At 41.9% G+C, this 19,901-nt stretch overlaps 1 protein-coding gene across 2 annotated transcripts in view; it reads right to left on the reverse strand.

Annotated features, from left to right (window-relative positions):
* The window catches only part of dnai1 (dynein axonemal intermediate chain 1), a 230,483-nt gene that overhangs the window by 82,079 nt on the left and 128,503 nt on the right, over window positions 1–19,901 (reverse strand). For both annotated transcript variants that reach the window (XM_062972641.1, XM_008120590.3), the window contains exons 15-18: window positions 19,755–19,842; window positions 14,891–14,970; window positions 3,729–3,877; window positions 2,090–2,189 (exon numbers count right to left, since the gene is read on the reverse strand). In XM_062972641.1, coding sequence (XP_062828711.1) covers window positions 2,090–2,189; window positions 3,729–3,877; window positions 14,891–14,970; window positions 19,755–19,842 — 417 coding nt within the window. The remainder of the gene's footprint in view (window positions 1–2,089; window positions 2,190–3,728; window positions 3,878–14,890; window positions 14,971–19,754; window positions 19,843–19,901) is intronic.

The raw sequence follows: 19,901 nt of genomic DNA on the forward strand, positions 1-19,901 counted from the left end.
AGAAGATGATAAACAAGTTAAAACAAAGATTTAAACAACAGTAATAATATCAATAGTAATAATATCAAACAACCACCAATGCAATTCAGTCAACTTCAAAGGTGGGGGGACTATAGCAGCAATATAAGATAAAATCATTAGATTAAAATATCCCAGTGAAAGGAACCTAATAACATTCAGAATAGAATTAGAATTATAATGAGGCTGGTCATCCATTGGCTGTCTCTCCAAAGGCCAGGTGTTGAATGGTGAACCTATGCCTGGCCAAACTCTTCACCCAAATCACATCCCTTTGTTGCCACCAAAATGGAACCGGTTTTGTCCTATGCTTCAGATAACTTGCATCAATCAGGATATTTTGTCTGGTGAAAACCTTTAAAAAATGAGAGCAGCACCTGCCAGCCCAAGAAAGATTTAGGCAAAGGATGCCACGTTGGGTCCAATTGGTTACACAAAGCACCACGCCGTACGCGTTTATTGTCAGGCCCCAGAAAAGGGCAAACCTCCTTTCGACTGACAGAAAGCGGTTTGAAAAATGCCGGAGCATTTCAAAAAGATTGTTGCCGAGTTTCAAACCTTTCAACTCTCCAAAGGTTGCTATGTGCGGCGATGAGGAATCAAAATCCCTCGGCAGCATCTGTCTCAGCAGCCGTCACATCGCTCATCCGCCGCAGGGAAGGCTGGTATTTATGGTGATCTCAGCCGCCCTGGGGTGCATCCACACCATGGAATTAATACAGTTTGACACTCCTTCAATGACCATGACTCAATGCTATGGAGTTGTGGGAGTTGTAGGAGTTGTAGTTTTGCCAGGCCAAGGAAGGAGGAGGACCTGAATGCACAGGATTCAGAGGTAGACCATCACTGGAAAGAGAATGGCCATGACTCAATGCTATGGAGTTCTGGTACTTGTAGTTTTGCCAGGTCAAGGGAAGGAGGAGGATCTGAATGCACAGGATTCAGAGGTAGACCGTCACTGGAAAGAGAAGCTCCATTTAGCCATCAGGAGTAACTTTAACAGGATTAACCACCCATTAAAGACATGACTTCCTCCAAGTCCTGTTTCGTCATATCACATCCTTTGAAAACATCCTTTTTCTGCAATAGCCTCCTGCTTTGTGTTCACCCCGGGATGGCTGGCGGTCAGTCCTGGGCCATTCATCCGGAACAATCCAAGGCGTTTGATGCAGAGAACTGGTTGTGTGTTTGATCTCTCTTTTACAAAGAATGTTCTTCCTTTTTTTTTTTTTAAATGAAAGAGCAATTCTCTATTATTATGGCAAACTTGGGGCATACAAAAGCCACGTATTCCCTGCCGGTGCCTTCCATAACTAGTGCGTATCCTATTAGAGCAGATTTCTTTCATTAAGTAGCCATGCTGAATTACAAGGGTTGAATGAAAAGTAATGCCTCCAGCTTCGTTACTTGGGTTTGGATGGGAATATTTTAATAAACCAAATGCAGAAATAATCCTTAGAATGTGCTCTTTAACTACCACTATTCATTTTTCCACATAATCACCAGACAATTGGATACATTTTTGCCGAAAATGAACAAGTTTCATGGAAGAAGTTGACACTCGGTTTCCGCAACCAGCATCTCACAGGACCCATGGTGCACATCTCAATTTCTAAGCCAAAGAGCCAGCGTTGTCTGTAGACGTCTCCAAGATCATGTGGCCACTGGCATGACTGCATGGAGCGTCATTACCTTCCTGCCGGAACGGTACCTGTTGATCTACTCACATTTGCATGTTTTCAAACTGCTAGGTTGGCAGAAGCTGGGGCTAACAGCAGGAGCTCATCCCACTCACCAGATTTGAAACACCAACCTTTCAGTCAGCAGGTTCAGCAGCTCAGTGATTTAACCCGGTGCGCCATCGAGGGCTCCTACTGTATGGTTAGGTGGGCTCAAGAGATAGGTTCACAAGTTCAGCCAGAACAATGGGGAAAACATAGTTCCAGAAATGCCTGGCACCTCAATTTACTTCTGGCCAAATTGCTCTTCCTTTGTTATCACGAGATCCCTTGACCCTCCCTTCCTCTGTGTTCCATCAAAGGACCCCCCAGAGACCCCTTTGGACCCTTACCCTTCCATCCGTGGTGACGGCAGCAAAGACCGTGGAGGAGTACGGAGCCCAGGCCACGTCGCCCACGGCAGAGTTCAGGTCATAGATGAACATGGGAGTCCTGCAAAGAAAGAAGAGACCTTTTCAGAGCGATGGGAATGGAGTCTCTGAAGGCAGCCAAGTGCCAATGCGGACACATCACGGAAGGCAAGTAGTTCATACAAGAAGGGATTCAGGTTCGGCAGTTCGGCAGGATGTAACCAGGAAACAAGAAGCCTAACATAAGAATGGCATATGTATTGTTTGTTGGATTATGGTTGTATGTGTATGAAATGTAAATCAAGTGTTTTCTGCTGTTTTGCAAGAGTGTGTGTTTCAGTAACGAAACAGTTAACAGCAGGCTAGTTTTGACTGGCAGCCTGCTGTTGACCTATCAGGCATGATTTCCGACCTTTGGAGGTCGGAACTTCCTTCGGACTGAGGAATGTGCTTTCTTATCTTTGTGTGTTGAGCTGGTGCTTGCCGAGCGAAGAGGCTATAGAAGAATGCCAGCTCAGAGCAATGGCTTTTGCTGTGCTTTGTAAATATATGTATTATAGATATTGAAATAAATGTTTGGACTTCAGACTACAGATGTGTTTGAGTCTGACATTTGAACAGAGGAATTGGTGAGGCAGACGATTGCAACCAATTCATCAGGGTGCTGGAGAAGATGATCGATGGTGTTTGAAGAAACCCACCCGGCATGCACCCTGATCCTCTACACCGTCATTGTTCAGAGGCTTTCATTGTCAGAATGACCGGTTTGCTATGAGTCTTTCTGGCTGTATGGTCATGTTCCAGCAACATTCTCTCCTGATATTTTGTCTGCATCTGTGGCTAATGGCATCCTCTGAGACTTGTTGGTAGCGAAACAAGTGGTGTGTGTGTGTGTGTGTGTGTGTGTGTGTGTGTGTGTGTGTGTATATATATATATATATATATATATATATATATATATATATATATTTGTGGATTAACAGTATTAAAAAATACCAGAATCAAGACATTCAACAATGAACACCACTCAGAAGCAGGAGAACTGCAGACAACAAACAATCAAGGGCCAGGGAACACCTCCCCCAGGCAACAACAGCCAGGCCACCTCTATGCAAATACTCTCACTGATTGACTTTGCAGCTGCAAGGCTACTCACTGCCAATCAAGCTTGTTACTGGCATCTTCAGAGGTTGCAAACTTTATGGCTACTCAAATGCTAATTCAAGCTTGCTAATAGCAACATCCACACTTGCTTCAAACAGACAAGGGTTCTTTCTCACACCTGGGACATTATTCCACAGGTATATATGCACTCCACTTGCTTCACTCCCAACAGAACCTCTGAAGATGCCACAGATGCAGGCCAAACATCGGGAGAGAATGCTACTGGAATGTGGCCACAACAAAAAAGCATTTTGAAAAGAATAACCACACTTTCTGCTCAGGAAAGTGTATGGCATGCATGGGCAAACTTGGGCCCTCCCGGTGTTTTGGACTTCAACTCCCACCATTCCTAACAGCCTACCGGCTGTTAGGAATGGTGGGAGTTGAAGTCCAAAACACCAGGAGGGCCCAAGTTTGCCCATGCCTGGAGTATAGGCATATTCCTCGCCAGACGTACTTGATGGTGTGGTCCCAGATCTTGACGGTCCAGTCGGAGCTGCAGGAGATGAAGACCTTGCCGTGGAACGGGTTCCAGCTCACGGCGTCCACGGCCATGTGGTGCGCATGGAAGATGTCCAGGAACTGGGTGGAGTAGGACTTGGAGCACTGAGAAAGACACAAGGGATTGCAGGTTGTATTGCTTCCTCTGTTCCCCAATTTCCCTTTGATTATCCCAGCCAAATGGTCTTCTATAAACCTCGAAAGTACCCAGTATAGAGAAATGGATCGACAAAGTGATGGACGTGATGAACATGGATTTATTAACTCAAAAATTAGCACAGGACAGAATCACTAAAAACAGAATGGACTGGAAACCTATGAAACAAAATTGGACTAAGGAAACTTCCTGGGAATCTATATATATAAAAGAGTGATGGCATCACGGCGACCCACAAAACAACAAAACTACAGGCCCCCCAACCTCGAAATTTGACAACACAACCCATCATCCACGGCTCTAGGTTGATACAAAAAAAAGAAAAGAAAAATAAAGTCCTAATTAGAGAGAGAGGAATAATTGCTTTTATCCAATTGCTGCTCCTCCAACTTGGTCTCCTAGCAACCCAATAAAAAATAATAAAAAACACTAAAAATTAATACAATAAAATACTATAATAACAGAAAATAACTAAAAATAATACAAGAAAATAATAAAATATAATAAATAAAAATATAATAAATAAAAACATAACTTACAATAAAATTAATAAAAAATTGCAAATAACGTCAAATAAAAATTACACAACAATTTTTAACCAATACCACCACCACTTTGCCACAGCAACGTGTGGCCAGGCACAGCTAGTATGGTATAAAACAAAGGCAGGTTTTTTTTACTACAAAATCAAAATATATGAACAAAGAAAAACACAAAGAGGACCACATCCAGAGCTCTGGAAGTTACAGGGAAAATACAGTAACTGTTAAAATATACATTCCTTTTCTTTTTTCTTGTTTTCTTTCTTTTTTTCTTTTTTTTTCCTCTTCTCCTTTTTGGGTTTTGCTTTGTTCTACTTATATTGTTTAGGTTTGTTTTCTTTCCACACACTACTCTGGTATTCTGGCTGTGGTTATCTTGATGTGTTTTTATTATATTGAGAAAAGAATTTGAGTTATTTTTTTTGTAACAAGAAATATACAAGTTGCTTACAAATTGCATAATAAAAAATATTTTCCAAAAAAAACAACAACTTTGAATGCTTCCACATAATATGTCCAGTATTGACATTTATGGCATGACTTCAAAGGAAACATGACTGAGGGAGAAAAGGAAGAGCCTGAGGCTGTTAAGAATTTATTTATTTTATTATTTATTTATTTACAGTATTTATATTCCGCCCTTCTTTCTCACCCCGAAGGGGACTCAGGGCAGATTACAATGAACACATATAGGGCAAACATTCAATGCCAACAGACAAACAACATACATTAGACAGACTCAGAGGCATTTTTAACATTTTTCCAGCTTCACGATTCCGGCCACAGGGGGAGCTGTTGCTTCACCGTCCAGTAGTGGCTGTACTTCCTCATTCCTTTCCTCGTGTTTTGCTGGCAGTTTTATGGTGTTGTAAATTAGCCTCCCGCATAAAGCGTCCCTAAATTTCCCTAATTGACAGGTGCAACTGTCTTTCGGGGCTGCATAGGTCAACAGCAAGCCGGGGCTATTAATGGTCGGAGGCTTAACCCGACCCGGGCTTCGAACTCATGACCTCTTGGTCAGTAGTGATTTATAGCAGCTGGTTACTAGCCAGCTGCGCCACAGCCCGGCCCCTAGATGGGAGTTGGAGTCCAAAACAACTGGGCCCAAATTTGCCCATGCCTGATTTAGCACCAAGAGTTTTCAATACAGTTTCCCCATATTTTTTCCTCCAAAATGAGCCATCAATGTGGTAGCAAAGATAGGTGAAGAGGATCTGGGTTTGGACAAAGACGAGCCTGCGGCACAGGTTGGACGCAGTGGCATCAAACTGCATTAATTCTACAGTGTAGATGCACCCCAAGCCTTTGAGCAGCCTGGAACTCTCTTTCCATTCCCAAATACAGCTTCTCTTTTTTTTTTAAAAGATTTTTATTTATTCTTTTATTGTTACATTAAAAGCCTTAGAGTTAAAAAAAATATGGACATTTTGACACAAATAGTATCACAGAACAACGTAAAAAGACAGATTGGAGTAAATCGGAGCAATATCTAGAAAAAATAAATAACGAATTAAATAAATAAAATAAACAATAGAACATTACAGAACAGGAGAAAACAACATCCCAAGGCCAGTAGAAGTAAAAACACCAATGCTGGACAGGGAATGAGTATGAAGAAAATTGGACCTGCTAAGCAGAGGATCTGGAAGACGCAAAAAATATGTTTTGTTGGGGGGGTGCTATGGGGGTTTCTCTGGTGACTGTTTTAGATATATATGAATATACTATGATGTGATGTGTGTGTGTGTGTGTATGTGTATGTATATGTATATATATATATATATATATATATATATATATATATATAAAAGACCTTCTTTTTTTTCTTTTTTCTTTTCTTTTTCTTCCCTTTTTTTGTGGGGGGGGGGGGGGTCGGGACTATTTCTCTGACGTCTTTCTTTCAGTCTTTGTCTTTCTTGCTCAAATTGTTCCCCCCACTTTTAATGTCCCAAATACAGCTTCTCTTGAGGAACAGAAATTCTGCCCATAGCTGGAAATGAACAGCTGTTTTTATTATTACTTGTTCAGAAACCAGCCAGCTCTATAAATACATCCATTAAGCCTAATTCCTCCACTGGATTCAGAATTACAAAGCTGCGCATAAGGAAATTACTGTGATGAACAGAGGCTCCATGCAGGGTGCCAAAGAGGGATAGAGCAGGTATTATGCGCTAAGTGAAAGCCGCTGTCGAGGAGCGAATAGAGAATATTAAGCACTAAGACGCGGTGAGAAGGGAAATCAGCAACTCGGCTCCAAGGCTGTTTAGGCTGCTGGTTTCCCTGTCCTCGGCTTCCAAGGGGGTTTTTTGCCCTATCCCTAAGACCCAAAGAAGATCAGAAGCCACTCTTGGATGCCCAAAAAACATGCAAGGACTTAAAGTCTTTTTTAAAAAATTGTTTTTATTGTGCATTTTATAAGCAACTTGTATCTTTCTTATTACAACCAGTAAACAAGAGTTTTTTTCCCTTTAGAATTCTAAGGACTTCTAGTCTTTAATGCAGCTAAAGTGGCACAAAGTCAGTTTTGCAGAAAACTCCAGATTACAATACGACTGGCTTTGCTAATGTAAGCCAAGGTGTCTTGCAAGAGTCATGGCTGGAATCACTGGGTTGCTGCAAGTTTTCTAGGCTGTATGGCCATGTTCCAGAAGCATTCTCTCCTGAGGTTTCACCCACATCTATGACAGGTATCCTCAGAGGTTATGAGGTCTGTTGGAAACTAGGCAAGTGGGGTTTATATATCTGTGGAATAATATCCAGGGTGGGAGAAAGAATTCCCACACTTGAGGCAAGTGTGAATGTTGCAATTAGCCACCTTGATTAGCATTGAATAGCCTTGCTGTTTCAAAACCTGGCTGCTTCCTGCCTGTGGGAATCCTTAGTTGGGAGGTGTTAGCTGGCCCTGATTATTTCCTGTCTGGAATTACAGTAGAGTCTCGCTTATCCAACATAAACGGGCAGACAGAATCTTGGATAAGCGAATATGTTGGATAATAAGGAGAGATTAAGGAAAAGCCTATTAAACATTAAATTAGGTTATTATTTTACAAATTAAGCACCCAAACATCATGTTATACAACAAATTTGACAGAAAAAGTAGTTTAATACACAGCAATGCTATGTAGTAATTACTGTATTTACGAATTTAGCACCAAAATATCATGATATATTGAAAACATTGACTACAAAAATGCGTTGGATAATCCAGAACGTTGGATAAGCGAGTGTTGGATAAGTGAGACTCTACTGTACCTTGTTTTCTGATTGGTGTTTTTTTTGTATACTGTCCTGATTTTAGAGCCCCAAAAACTCACAGCAACCCAATTAGGAAGAAGCTCCTGAAAGTCAGAACTGGCTGAGCTACCTGGAACTTCAGTAGTGGAGTCTAAGGGGGGGGGGGGGGGGGAGGAAAGGGCCTGAGGCTGTTGGGAATGGTGGGAGTTGAAGTCCAAAACACCTGGAGGGAGGGCCCAAGTTTTCCCATGCCTGTGCTAAATGCTAGGCTTTGCTATCAGACCACCTCCAGGAGGACATCAGCCTTGCACGGCCAATTCACTGATTAGGATTTTCAGCCTTTCTGCTGAGCTTGGAGAAGGTCAGCGTGACACAAGAACACTGCTTTGCTTTCTGTCAAACCAGAGCAGTCAGGGCTCTGCACTAAGCAAGCCAAGAAGGATGCCAAAAAGACAGAATATGTGCCGAGAGGAGAAGGAGAGGAGGTCCAGGAGGCAGAGCGAACGGCTGTTGGACCTCAGCCCTGGTTCACCTTGCTCTTAACACACACTCCACCACAGCAGACTAGGTTTAAACAGTTTATTGATAAAAGATAGCAAAGTCTGAATAAAAAGCAGTAAAGAAAGCAAATATCCAAATGCAAAGGCAATCTGTAGAATATAGTTCAAAGTTTCTAATATAGCAAATCAGCCCTGAAAACAAGGTAGCATGAACTCCAAAATGTAATTCAAAACACAGGATCTAGGCATGAACAGAAGCAAGAATCCTTTTCTGAAATCTTGCTTTGTCTGAAATCTTTCCCTGTTTCTCCCTTATTTAACCATGCTTACAGGCTAAGAAAACAATCCTTTGTCCTTGAGTTCCCACATGTTTACCAGCTATCCTAAGGGAATGTCTGGGACGATGAAATCTTAACCTTAACCTTGTCCTGCTATCTAAGGAAGACTCCTCTGACTCGCTGCCAGAGCCACCTGGGATTTGTTGATGTTCTGAATCCTGTGAAAGGTCACCCTTATCACTGCCTTCTGCTTCATTACTAGTCTGTTTATCACAAACTTCTACTTCACTACTAGCCTGCGGCCTTTCTGACAATTCAGAATCTTCAACATTTCCTTGGTCAGCCTGCATAAACCCAAATCCCCCTTCATCATCAGACTAAACCACAACAATGGACGTGGCTACAATGCAAGTGGGCACTCATATTCTATAACTGACTTTGGACAAGAGCCTTGCCTGGTACACTGAAGGCCGCAAAATCATACACTTGTAGAAACCTAGAATTAGAAGAGACCCTAAGAGCCATCCTATCCAATCCTGTTTCTATCAGGGAGCAAAACATAATCCGAGCCCTCCCAACAGATAGCCATCCAGCCTCTGCTGCAAAACCTCCCGAGGAGGAAGACTCTACTAGGCTAACCAGGCAAGAGCAGATTTCACATGAACAGTTCTTACCAAAAGGAAATGTTTTCATTATAATGTTTAGGTGGAATAGCTTTTCCTGCAATTTGAATTCATTGTCAACATGAGTGGCAGAAAATAAGCTTTCCCTTCCTTAATGTGAGCTCCGTTCAAATAGTATTTAAACATGGCTGCTAGGCTTGTGCATTTCGGCTGAACCTCGATCAGTTTCTGCTGGTCGGACACCGGCAGACCGCTATATCCATTTTCGTGTTCCTCCTGAAAATGGGTGTGCACCCACAGTAAAAAAAATATGGTTAGATCAAGCCCATTGGCGGCAATGGGGAACTTATGAGACTCCCCTTTCCACTCCTGGGACCCTTTCCTTTCTTCCCTTCAAGGGAGGCTGGGCTTCCTTGCACCACGAGGTTAAGGAAGCAGGCACGGCTTGCGGAAGACACGTCATCTTTCCATGCCGCATAATACCACATGAGGAGGAGCCGTGATTGTCTGCCATGTGGTCCCATAACAGATAAAAAAAGTGACGGCTGTGCCCTTGATGTTAGGGCCATCCGACAAAGCTGACCATGCCAGATTGACCAAAGGAAAATGGCTAAAACAGATCCCTGCACAAGCCTAATGGCTTCCATGTCCCTTTCTCTCAGCTGTCTTTTCTCCAAGTTAAACATCCCCAGCGCATGATGCTTTGCCCTATAGAGATTCACAGTTTTCAGCCCCTGGACCCTTTTGATGACTCTTCTCTGGACACCTTCCAATGGGTCCATCTCCTTCTTGGATGGCTTTGCCCAGAACTGGACAATGGATTATTCCTGAGGAGGTCTGCCCAAAAGAGGGGACTAGGATTTCTCCTTGTTTAGATCCTATATGTTGTGGTTCAGTCTGATGATGAAGGGGGATTTGGGTTTATGCAGGTTGACCAAGGAAATGTTGAAGGCTCTGAATTGTCAGAGAGGCCGCAGGCTAGCAGGGAAGTTGAAGTTAGTGATAAGGGTGACCGTTCACAAGATTTTGAACATCAACAAAGTCCAGGTGGCTCTGGCAGTGAGTCAGAGGAGTCTTCCTTAGATAGAGACACAAGGTTTGTCCCAGGGGTTCTGTGAGAGTTACTAGTAAACGTGTGGGAACCCAAGGTCAGAGGAATGCTTTCTTAGCTTGGTTAAATAGGGTGAAAGAGGGAAAGATTTCAGACAAAGCAATGTTGATTCTGGAAGCTTAATTTCTGCCTTGTCTCTGCTCATGGAAAAAGATTCTTGCTTTAGTTCCTGCCTAGATTCTGTGTTTGGATTGTATTTTGGAGTTCACACTACATTGTTTTTCAGGACTGAATTGCTATATTAGACACTTTGAACTATAGTCTTCAGATTGCCTTTGCAATTGGATTACTGCTTTCTTTACTGCTTTTTATTAAGATTTTGCTATCCTTTATCAATACACTGAAAAATCCAAGTCTGCTGTGGTAGAGTGTGTGTTAAGAGCAAGGTGATCCAGTGCTGAGGTGCAACACTATAGTCCTATGGATTCAGAGGAGAATCACACTGGCTTTTTTGGATGCTACATAACACTGCGGACCACTGCAGAATCTCTTATTGTTTTACTGCAACATGCTTAATTCTTCAGGATTTAATCTTAAAACGAAGACAACTCCATTTGCATTTTCGTTGTTATTTCCTCCTTGAAGGCACATTCCAGCACAAGATTTGAATTCAAAATGCAAGGATGAACAGAGGTGCTAAATTAGGTATGGGCAAACTTTGGTCCTCCAGGTGTTTTGGACTTCAACTCCCACAATTCCTAACAGCCTATTGGAATTGTTTGGAATTGTGGGAGTTGGAGTCCAAAACAACTAGAGGACTGGAGTTTGCCCATGCCTGCACTAAATGGACAGCTTGCAGGATGACTCTCCTGAAAAACAGGGTTATTCAACGCTGATCGATATCGAAAGGGCTTCTGAGTAAACCCTTCTTCCCAGCTAATTTCCCTCAGTTCAGATGATAGATTAGCCTCGTTTAATTATGGTGACCATTCCAATGTCACTGAAATTCCACTGAGCTCCTGGAAATTATATACTGCTGAAAGTGCACCGAGGAAGCCGTGGTGCTCCATCATTCTTAACGATTCCTAAAACCAAGCATCATCCATATGTTTCCACCTTCTTCCTGTCCAGAAAGCAGCACATCAGCCACGGGCAATTGAACTGGAGATGGAAGACGCTCGACTTGGCTGAGTGGTGTTGTTTACTTGTTTTCCTCTGATGCTGCATTTCATGATGCAATGACATTGCAGAGGAACAGAGAAGAATTGGTGGCATCAGGGGTAGCTTGTAGCTCTCTTGTGAGTGGAACATGGGATTCATTCTGGGTCTTAATCCAGGCTCTAGAGGAGCAAGCGGTTGCTAATGAGAAAGGGTTTTGAGCAAAGTTCTCATGGAAAGAGGTCTTGAGGAACCGCTTCTGAGAGATTTTCAGAGATGGTAACTTTGCTCATCGAGAGGTTGTTCCTGTTTCATTGACTTTTGTTTCATGCTTCATGGAATTTTGTTTCATGTTACCTGTGGACTTTCATGCCAAGTTCCTGTAGCCTTGTATCTTGAGTTTTGTTCCAGTCCTTGTCCTTGCTCCTGGGGATTTTAGATTATTAAGTCACTGTTCCTGAAAGCTTTGAAGTTTTAATCTCTTGTTCCAGTTAAAGATGCTGTTCTTTGTTCCAGTTTCGTTCCTGTTCCTTGGACTAATTTTGATACTTTGCTTGAAGTTTATTCGTGTGTTTGATTTCCATGGACCCTTGCTTCAAGATTCTCAAGTGTCTTGTACCTTGTGGACTAAAACCTTGCTTTGTTGACTTTGAACTTTGATTTGCTATTGCTTACGTATATTCTTCAACAAACAACTTGCATTGTTTATAGTCTGGGGCTCCAGTGTGGTTTGAGGTGTCTCTGCAGCCTAGGGGTGCAACAAACAGATATCTATTTGTGGTCCTTCAGAAGTAACTTTCCTCATATTCTCCATTGGCTTCCTTTTGTACATTTGTCTATGAGCACACCTTTGTCCCGCCGGGTCTTATGTTCCCAGGGCCACTGCCGTGTTATCTCTCTTCCCTCTTTCAACACCTGCTCCAAATGTTTAGCACCACACGCATCTGCATTAAGGCATGTGCCATTTATCTGCAGGGAAGGGTGGCAAATAGGCCTGGGGTAACTAATTAAGATAGTGACTTAATTGGCTTTCGAAGCAAGTGCTGTTAACGGTGCTCCTCTCTGCCATGCGCCATAATTGCTCTGCGGCTAAAAACTCACATGTTATCAGGCTAACTGCGGGAAGGTTTTCAAAGGCAGTGGTGTCCTTTTTTAATAGCAGCTTTGAAAAACAAATTGAAGGAAGAGTGTGGCTTTGATCGTGACTCCTTGTTCCACTTAAAAGTCTGTGCATGGCAAAGAATTTGGAGAAGAATTTGGAGGTACCCTTGTCGCAGGCATGGGCAAACTTGGGCCCTCCAGGTGTTTTGGACTTCAACTCCCACCATTCCTAACAGCCTACCGGCTGTTAGGAATGGTGGGAGTTGAAGTCCAAAACACCTGGAGGGGCCAAGTTTGCCCATACCTGCTATAGAGCATGCTCACCTCCAGAAGTGATCCAGTCCAGAAGAGAAAGTTGAGAAAAGAAGGACACGAGAGCCAATCTTGAGTATCTGAAAGGAGATCATTGTGCAGTGTGCGGACTACAGTACACATGAGCCATGGTCCCACATGTACACTCCTTAAGCAGAATTATTGCACATTGTACCAAAAGAGAAATAACACTGCATGCACGCCTGCACATGTCACTACCAGGATGCAAGTGGTGTAAAAAACATTGTGTAAAGTGCAGATCGTGTGCTTCAATTCCCAACATCCTGTACCTTTCTGTTCACTGGAACTAAATGACAACAAAGCACATGGTTTGGGTTACACCTTCAGCCCAAGTTGTGGGGAAAGGCTTTCTGCCTTCTAGTTCTAGGAATATAATTGGGATCGACTGGAATCGAACCCAATAATATCCCAACATCCTCCATCCCTAGCAGCCCAAGCTGAGGAATGCCGGGAGCTGCAGTCCAAAGACAGTTGGAGAGTCATGTGTTTGCCAGTCTAGACAGGACTGTGATTTGGCACACAGAATACTGCTTTCAACCCTATATTTCAGCCCCATATAAGTCAGCCTTTGGTCACATCTTGTAAGGATAGGAACTAGAACTGGAAAGGGAAAAAAATGGGTGAAACTAGAGAAAGAATTAAATGATTGGAAAAAGGGCTCATTTATGGGAGAAAACATTGATAAAAAAGAGCTTAAAGAGTTAAGAGATGGCCCCCTTCTCTCAACACTGCAGGTTTGGAAAAGATGGCAAAATAAATTACAAATAAATAAAATAGATCCCTTTCCGCTAGAAACCCTTGAAAACAAAGATAAAACATTTAAGAACTTAATCAGGTCCCTGAAAGAGAATGGAGTAAATAAGGTAGGAGACCTCTTGGAACCTAATGGAGATATAAAAAAATGGGATAAGATAAAGGACAAATGCGGTTTAAAGTATTGGTTAGCTTGGGCAGGGCTGTCACAAAGAGCACATGAAATAAAAAAGAAAGAAACAGTAGATGCCCCAATGGATAAAATAATTGGCTGGAAAATAGAAAAAGAGAAAGGCATTATAGGGGAATTATATAAGGAATTAATAGCCTTATCCTATAATACAAAACATACTTTAGTAGAGGCCTGGAAACAGGATATAAACTTCAACGAACACTTAGTAAACTCCTGGATTGATAAAACCCAAAAAATTAAACATCTAAAAATAAAAGAAACACAAAAGAAAATAATCTCAAAATGGTACAGGACCCCTTATCAATTGGCTCACATTATGAAAAACATTTCTAACAAATGCTGGCATAAATGCGGGGAAATTGGTTCCTTTTCCCATATGTGGTGGGACTGCTCTGAAATCCAAAAATACTATAATGCTGTTAGAGCAGTAATAGAGGAAATAATAGAGCAAAAGTTATATTGGGATAAAGCTCGATTTTTGTCCCTTAACATAGAGGTAAAGAAGGGGAACAACCAATGGTCAGATATATTAAAATTTATGATAGCCGCTATTCATGCCACAATTGCCAGAGGGTGGAAAGATAAAACAAGGTGGGACCTGAAAACCTGGTGGTCGTATCTCTCTGAATATTTAATTAATGATTTCATCCATGAAAAGAAAAATAAATATTTGAATACTCAGTCAAGACAAGATTGGCATGGGAAATGGTCTTGTTTAATTGACAAAACGGAAGGAAAAGATAGGTAGAAAACTTTAAATCAGGCCTTCCAGACAATTAAATCAATGTATTGATTCAAGCAACCCAGATGGGGTGGGAGGGGGGGTTGGAAGAGGGTGGTAAGGGTGGGTGGGATGGGGGGTTTAAAAGGGTAATTAATTAAGATATATGGTAAAGGGAATCACAATTGGAACCTGCATCCCAGCCATAAAGTTTGTAATCAGTTTTTGTGTTATCATTTAGATGGCAAAGGTTTGCAGTGTATTGTTTTGTTATCTGTATGAAGAAATAATAATAATAAAAAATTTTTTAAAAAAACATCTTGTAAGGATTGAGAACATGTCTGGCTTTGGTACAGTATGTCGTACAGCTTGCACTGGAAACCGTGGCCGATAAAGCTCCGGCAGAGAAGCCCCGTGTAGCCTTTTGAATCAAGACAAAAACAAGCCCTGCTGCGGCAGAAGATAGGCCCTCACCTTGTAGATCTTGCCCTCCTCTGTGCCCACAAGGAACAAATAGTCAATCTTCTTGTGGAAGTCGAACGATGTCCCGCAGCCTGTTTGGGAAGCAGAAAAGCAGATCAGCAAACAGCCTTGGTTGCCGCATCCCAACGAGATGCTACTAATTCAATGTGTGGTTTAATAAAAGCATTTCCATTGGATTAGGTGGCCATTCAAGTCACTGGAGGAAACTGTCCTGGCTTCTTTTGTAACAAGATAAAATGAAATATAAATATATGGTATGAATGGAACTGTACGGAAGATGAATGAATGAAAGCTAAATTTTGAAGACACCGTTCAAAATATTAAGGCCTGCAATGATTAACTGCCTGCTTGCTAAATTGTAATTAAAACCTGCTAATGAGACCTGAAATAGTGGACCAGCCTGGTAAACTATGATAAGACCTGTAACAGGGGCCGGGCTGTGGCGCAGGCTGGTGAGCAGCCTGCTGCAATAAATCACTTTGACCACGAGGTCATGAGTTCGAGGCCAGCCCGTGGCGGAGTGAGCACCCATCAATTAAAAATAAAAAATAGCCCCTGCTCATTGCTGACCTAGCAACCCGAAAGATAGTTGCATCTATCAAGTAGGAAATAAGGTACCACTTATAAAAAAAAGTGGGGAGGCAAGTTTAACTAATTTATAATGTTGGAATGAGAAAGTGCCGTCAGAGTGGATGATGAAGCAGCTGCTCCCCTCTGTGGCCAGAATCGAACATCCCCTCAGGAGGAGGTTAAATTGCCTCTGCGTCTGACTCTGTCTCGGTTCAATGTGTTTATGGGCATTGAATGTTTGCCCTATATGTATATCATGTGATCCGCCCTGAGTCCCCTTCAGGGTGAGAAGGGCGGAATATAAATACTGTAAATGAATGAATAAATAAATAAATAAATAAATAAATAAACAGTGATAAGAGAAATGTTTACACCAAGTTAAGGAAATGTTTACATCTGTCAAGAAGGAAGTCAACACAAGGCCAACACTAATCAAGAAGAGTCAACATCTGGTCCAGGAAACAGGTGGAACCAGGATATTCCAGGATGGAAGATGCCTTTCATTCATTTACAACTTTGGGACAACCTCAGCAAAATATTGCTATATAAGTGATCTTATGATGATCCAGAAAGTGTGACAGAAGGCAATGCTGTTCACCCGCCATGCTCAGTGGAGATGGTGTATGGGAGTGGCAGACTTGCAAGGAAGCAGTCTAGTCACTTTGGGGCTCCTTTTCTCAAGGGAAGAGGAAGGAGTGCATTTTGGAGTCATGTGTCCTGTTTTGTCTTTGAAGAACAGCCTTAAAACAATGTGGTAAGTAAATGAAAACTGCTTTACTTCAGCAAAACATAAAGAGCAGCACACTCAGTGGTATAATGCAAAATAAAGCAAAGAAGTCTTAGGGCAAACACAGTTCTTAAGTCTCTGATAAATTCACAAACCAAGTAGCAGTCTTACTTCAGACAAAGAAACAGCAATTAATCCTTAGGAGCAGTTTCCCAGATGCAAACTTGAAGCAGGCAGAAGGGGAGCGAAGGCTTAGGCATTAGAGTTTGTTACTAGCAAGAGCTGGCTGCACCTGCTTCTGCTTTATAGCCCAGAGTCCCCTCCCAGCTGCTGGGGCAGTTCCCAATTACTCAGCTGCATTTCTGGCAGCTATTCTATCTGAACGATGTCTTTGCTCTGTTTTCTTTCGCCTCTCCTGAAATGTGGGTACTTGCAAAATCTCCTCCTCAGATTCCGACTGCCCCTTTGATTCATGAACACTTTCCTGTTCTCCTTCCTCTTCTGAAGAAGAGGAATCCCTAACATCATGATATGTGTTGCAGGGAGTCAGTTCTGCTGTATGGAAAACAGTGGTCTCATCCTTGGCACTGTTCTTAGGGGGGAAAGAATGCATTTTGGGGTTTTGGAGTTTTGGCATTTGGGAACTATGTGTTGGCAGGCTGCAGGGGAAGCAGGGCCTGGCCTGAGCAGGTGCTTCTCCAATGAGGGAGAAAAGGATATGGTAATCTTTGGATGCATGATATGAATGCATGTAGGTGTGTGTGAATGCTGAGTGAAAATGTAACCCACCCTTTGTTTGTTTGTTAGCCACTGTTGTTGTTTGTAAATCCAATGTAGTTGCATAGAATCTGTATGTCTGTATGTCTAATGTTGTTCTGATATACCTCTCACACTGATATTGCAATAAAAAGAACCCATGCTTTAAAGTTTTTGAAAAGCTATTCATAACACTTTTGGCTGTTCAGGGGCTGTGCACACATCCAGGTTGGCCTAGAAGCCAAACGAAGGGCTGGAAGCTTTAGGCCAGGAGAAAGACTTTGCCATTTGGATCGAGCTGTGCTGTGCAAACGCTTTGCCGGCTCAGCAGCACGGGGCTCTCCGACTCATTAGACCAGGAACCTGCTCTGGGCCTGTGCATCCCTCACTGGCTACCTCCCAAACACTAGAATTCATCAATATTACATCTCTAGTGGCTTTTCTTCTCTGTAGGGAGCTGTCCTAAGAATCACGTTGGATTTCTCACCCAGCAAAAAAGCATCTTTTAAAGGCAACTGTAATGAAGTACAAATTTTTGGTTTACAGATGATATGTTTAATTGTGTGTTTGTGTTTTAAAAGGGTATTACAGTTATTGCCTCTCAGCACTCAGAGGCTGGTTGCCATAGAGAAGTAGGCAGAGCCAATTGCCATTTTGTTGAAGAAGTGCAGAATTTTTTAAAAAAGAGAGTCAGTCTGTGCTCTGATGAGGCACAGGGAAGATTGATCCTAGGTTGAGGGGATCAAGGAGACTCAATTGTTCATTTTGAGTCGGTATAAAATAAGTTTGGTGACTTATTTAATGTAGTCTGTGTCCTGGTAAGGAACAGAGAATCTGTGATCGTATGTCACAGGGGTGACTGTGGTTTAAAAGTAGCAGAGAAAGAAGTTCTAACTACTTTAAGTAAAAGAAGTTACACTTTAGGGAGTTTGACTCATCTCATTCTAGTATTGTAACTGTTAATAAAAATACCTCTAAGTGAAAAACAATATTGTAACCACTAAGCTCTGTGCCCGAATAAACTTGTTATTGTCCTTCCAACATCTAAGCCTCTGTCGCATATCTTATAAACCAAGTTACGCTACCATCTAAAGTGAATAAGAAGAAGAAAGAAAAAAAAGTAAAAGGTCTCCTCTCTGAGTCTTTGGTGGTTGCATCTTTACAAATTGAGGGCAGCGGTAGGATAAAAAGATTCCCCCCTGCCTGAAAGAACCTTAGTGGTTCTTAGCTCTTCACAGCAACTTTCTGCTAAAGAGAATTGGTGACTCAACAAACTGCAACCCTCAGGATAACAAAGTATTGAGCCCTGGCAGTTAAACTAGTATCAAACTGCATTAACCTACAGTACAGACGCAATCCAGAAAGGGTTCTTTAATCTGAGCCTCTGAAAAGGAAGAGGCCTTCCCCTGCCCTAACTTGAGGGTTTTAACGTAAAATGTATATTGTATTTTGTATGTTTATGTTTCTTGTAGCATTAAATTATTGCCATTTTGGAAGCCACTTTGAGTCCCCTCTGGGATTGAGATAGAACAGGGTAGAAATATAGTCAGTCTGGGCTATTTACTCACAGCTGCAAATGTGGTGCTCCACTATCTTGTCACTCTCTTTGCATAAACGGCACTTGTGGCCATTGCAGAACTTTTCCATTCTTGTTTTTATTGCATTTGTTCATACGGCTTGTTCTTGTGCAGCAAAAACCAGGCATTCGGTTTCCTTTTTTAGATTCCCCTTCTGAGCCACTCCCATGTTTATTATTTTCTCTCCACAGGGAGACTCAAAGTGGCTTACATTAAAAGCATTTCAATACAATTTTAAAAACTGTTTCCCAGGCAAAATGGTAACAGGAAGAAATGTTGTATTGTTTTAAATCACTATTTTTGCCAGAATATGGCTGGAAAAGTGTTATGGGGAGCAGTGGGGAACTGCATTAGAGGGTTTGCAAGTTACAACTTGGGAGCAAGATTTTCCCCAAACTCATTCTAATGATTTTTGAAAATTAATGGGTCTGGGGGTCACCCAGAAAAGATTCTAGGGGTCATGAAAACAGTGCCCCCCTCCCCCCTATGTAGCTGCATTTTCCCAACCCGGATGCAAATTAATAATAATAATAATAATAATAATAATAATAATAATAATAATAATAATTTGGGTGCCGTGCCAAAAGATCTCAGACGGCATTTGGAAACAATAGACATTGACAAAATTACGATCTGCCAGCTGCAAAAGGCCACCCCGCTGGGATCTGCACGCATCATCCGAAAATACATCACACAGTTCCAGACACTTGGGAAGTGTTCGACTTGTGATTTTGTGATATGAAATCCAGCATATCTCTCTTGTTTGCTGTGTCATAATAAAATAATAATAATAATAATAATAATAATAATAATAATAATAATAATAATAATAATAATATGATTCTTGTACCCCGCCTCTATCTCCCTGCAGGGACTTAGGGCGGCTTACAAATGCAAAAGAGTATACATACAAAAACATCAAATACCAAAAACTCACAAATGAAAAATTAAAATATACGATTAAAATCAAACCATTAATAAGACAAAGTTAAAACACATCAATAAAAACATAAGGATGGGCTGATCAAAGTGCACTAAGCGAGACTTGTAAACATGAAGTTAAAAGTGCTATAAGAACATGGGGGAGAACCCAAAAGTGAGTTGAACCCTGAGGCTATATAGAGAAATTACCCATGCGGATGCAACCGATCAAGTATAACCATTTGTACAAGAATTTAACATTCAAGAGGCCTGGAAAGCGTGGAGAGAAACCTTCCATGCATACCAATGGTGTTCAGCTGTAGCCCTTCCGGCCCTTCCAGCGTCGTCCCTTCCACCAGCAGTTTGATGATATCCGTATGGACCAGTTCGTTCTGTTGGGGGAGAAGAGAGACGAGAAAAGTGGCTGGGAACATTGCAACAATAGGACATT

The sequence above is a fragment of the Anolis carolinensis genome, chromosome 2 (genome assembly GCF_035594765.1).
Source record: "Anolis carolinensis isolate JA03-04 chromosome 2, rAnoCar3.1.pri, whole genome shotgun sequence".
NCBI classification, from domain to species: domain Eukaryota; kingdom Metazoa; phylum Chordata; class Lepidosauria; order Squamata; family Dactyloidae; genus Anolis; species Anolis carolinensis.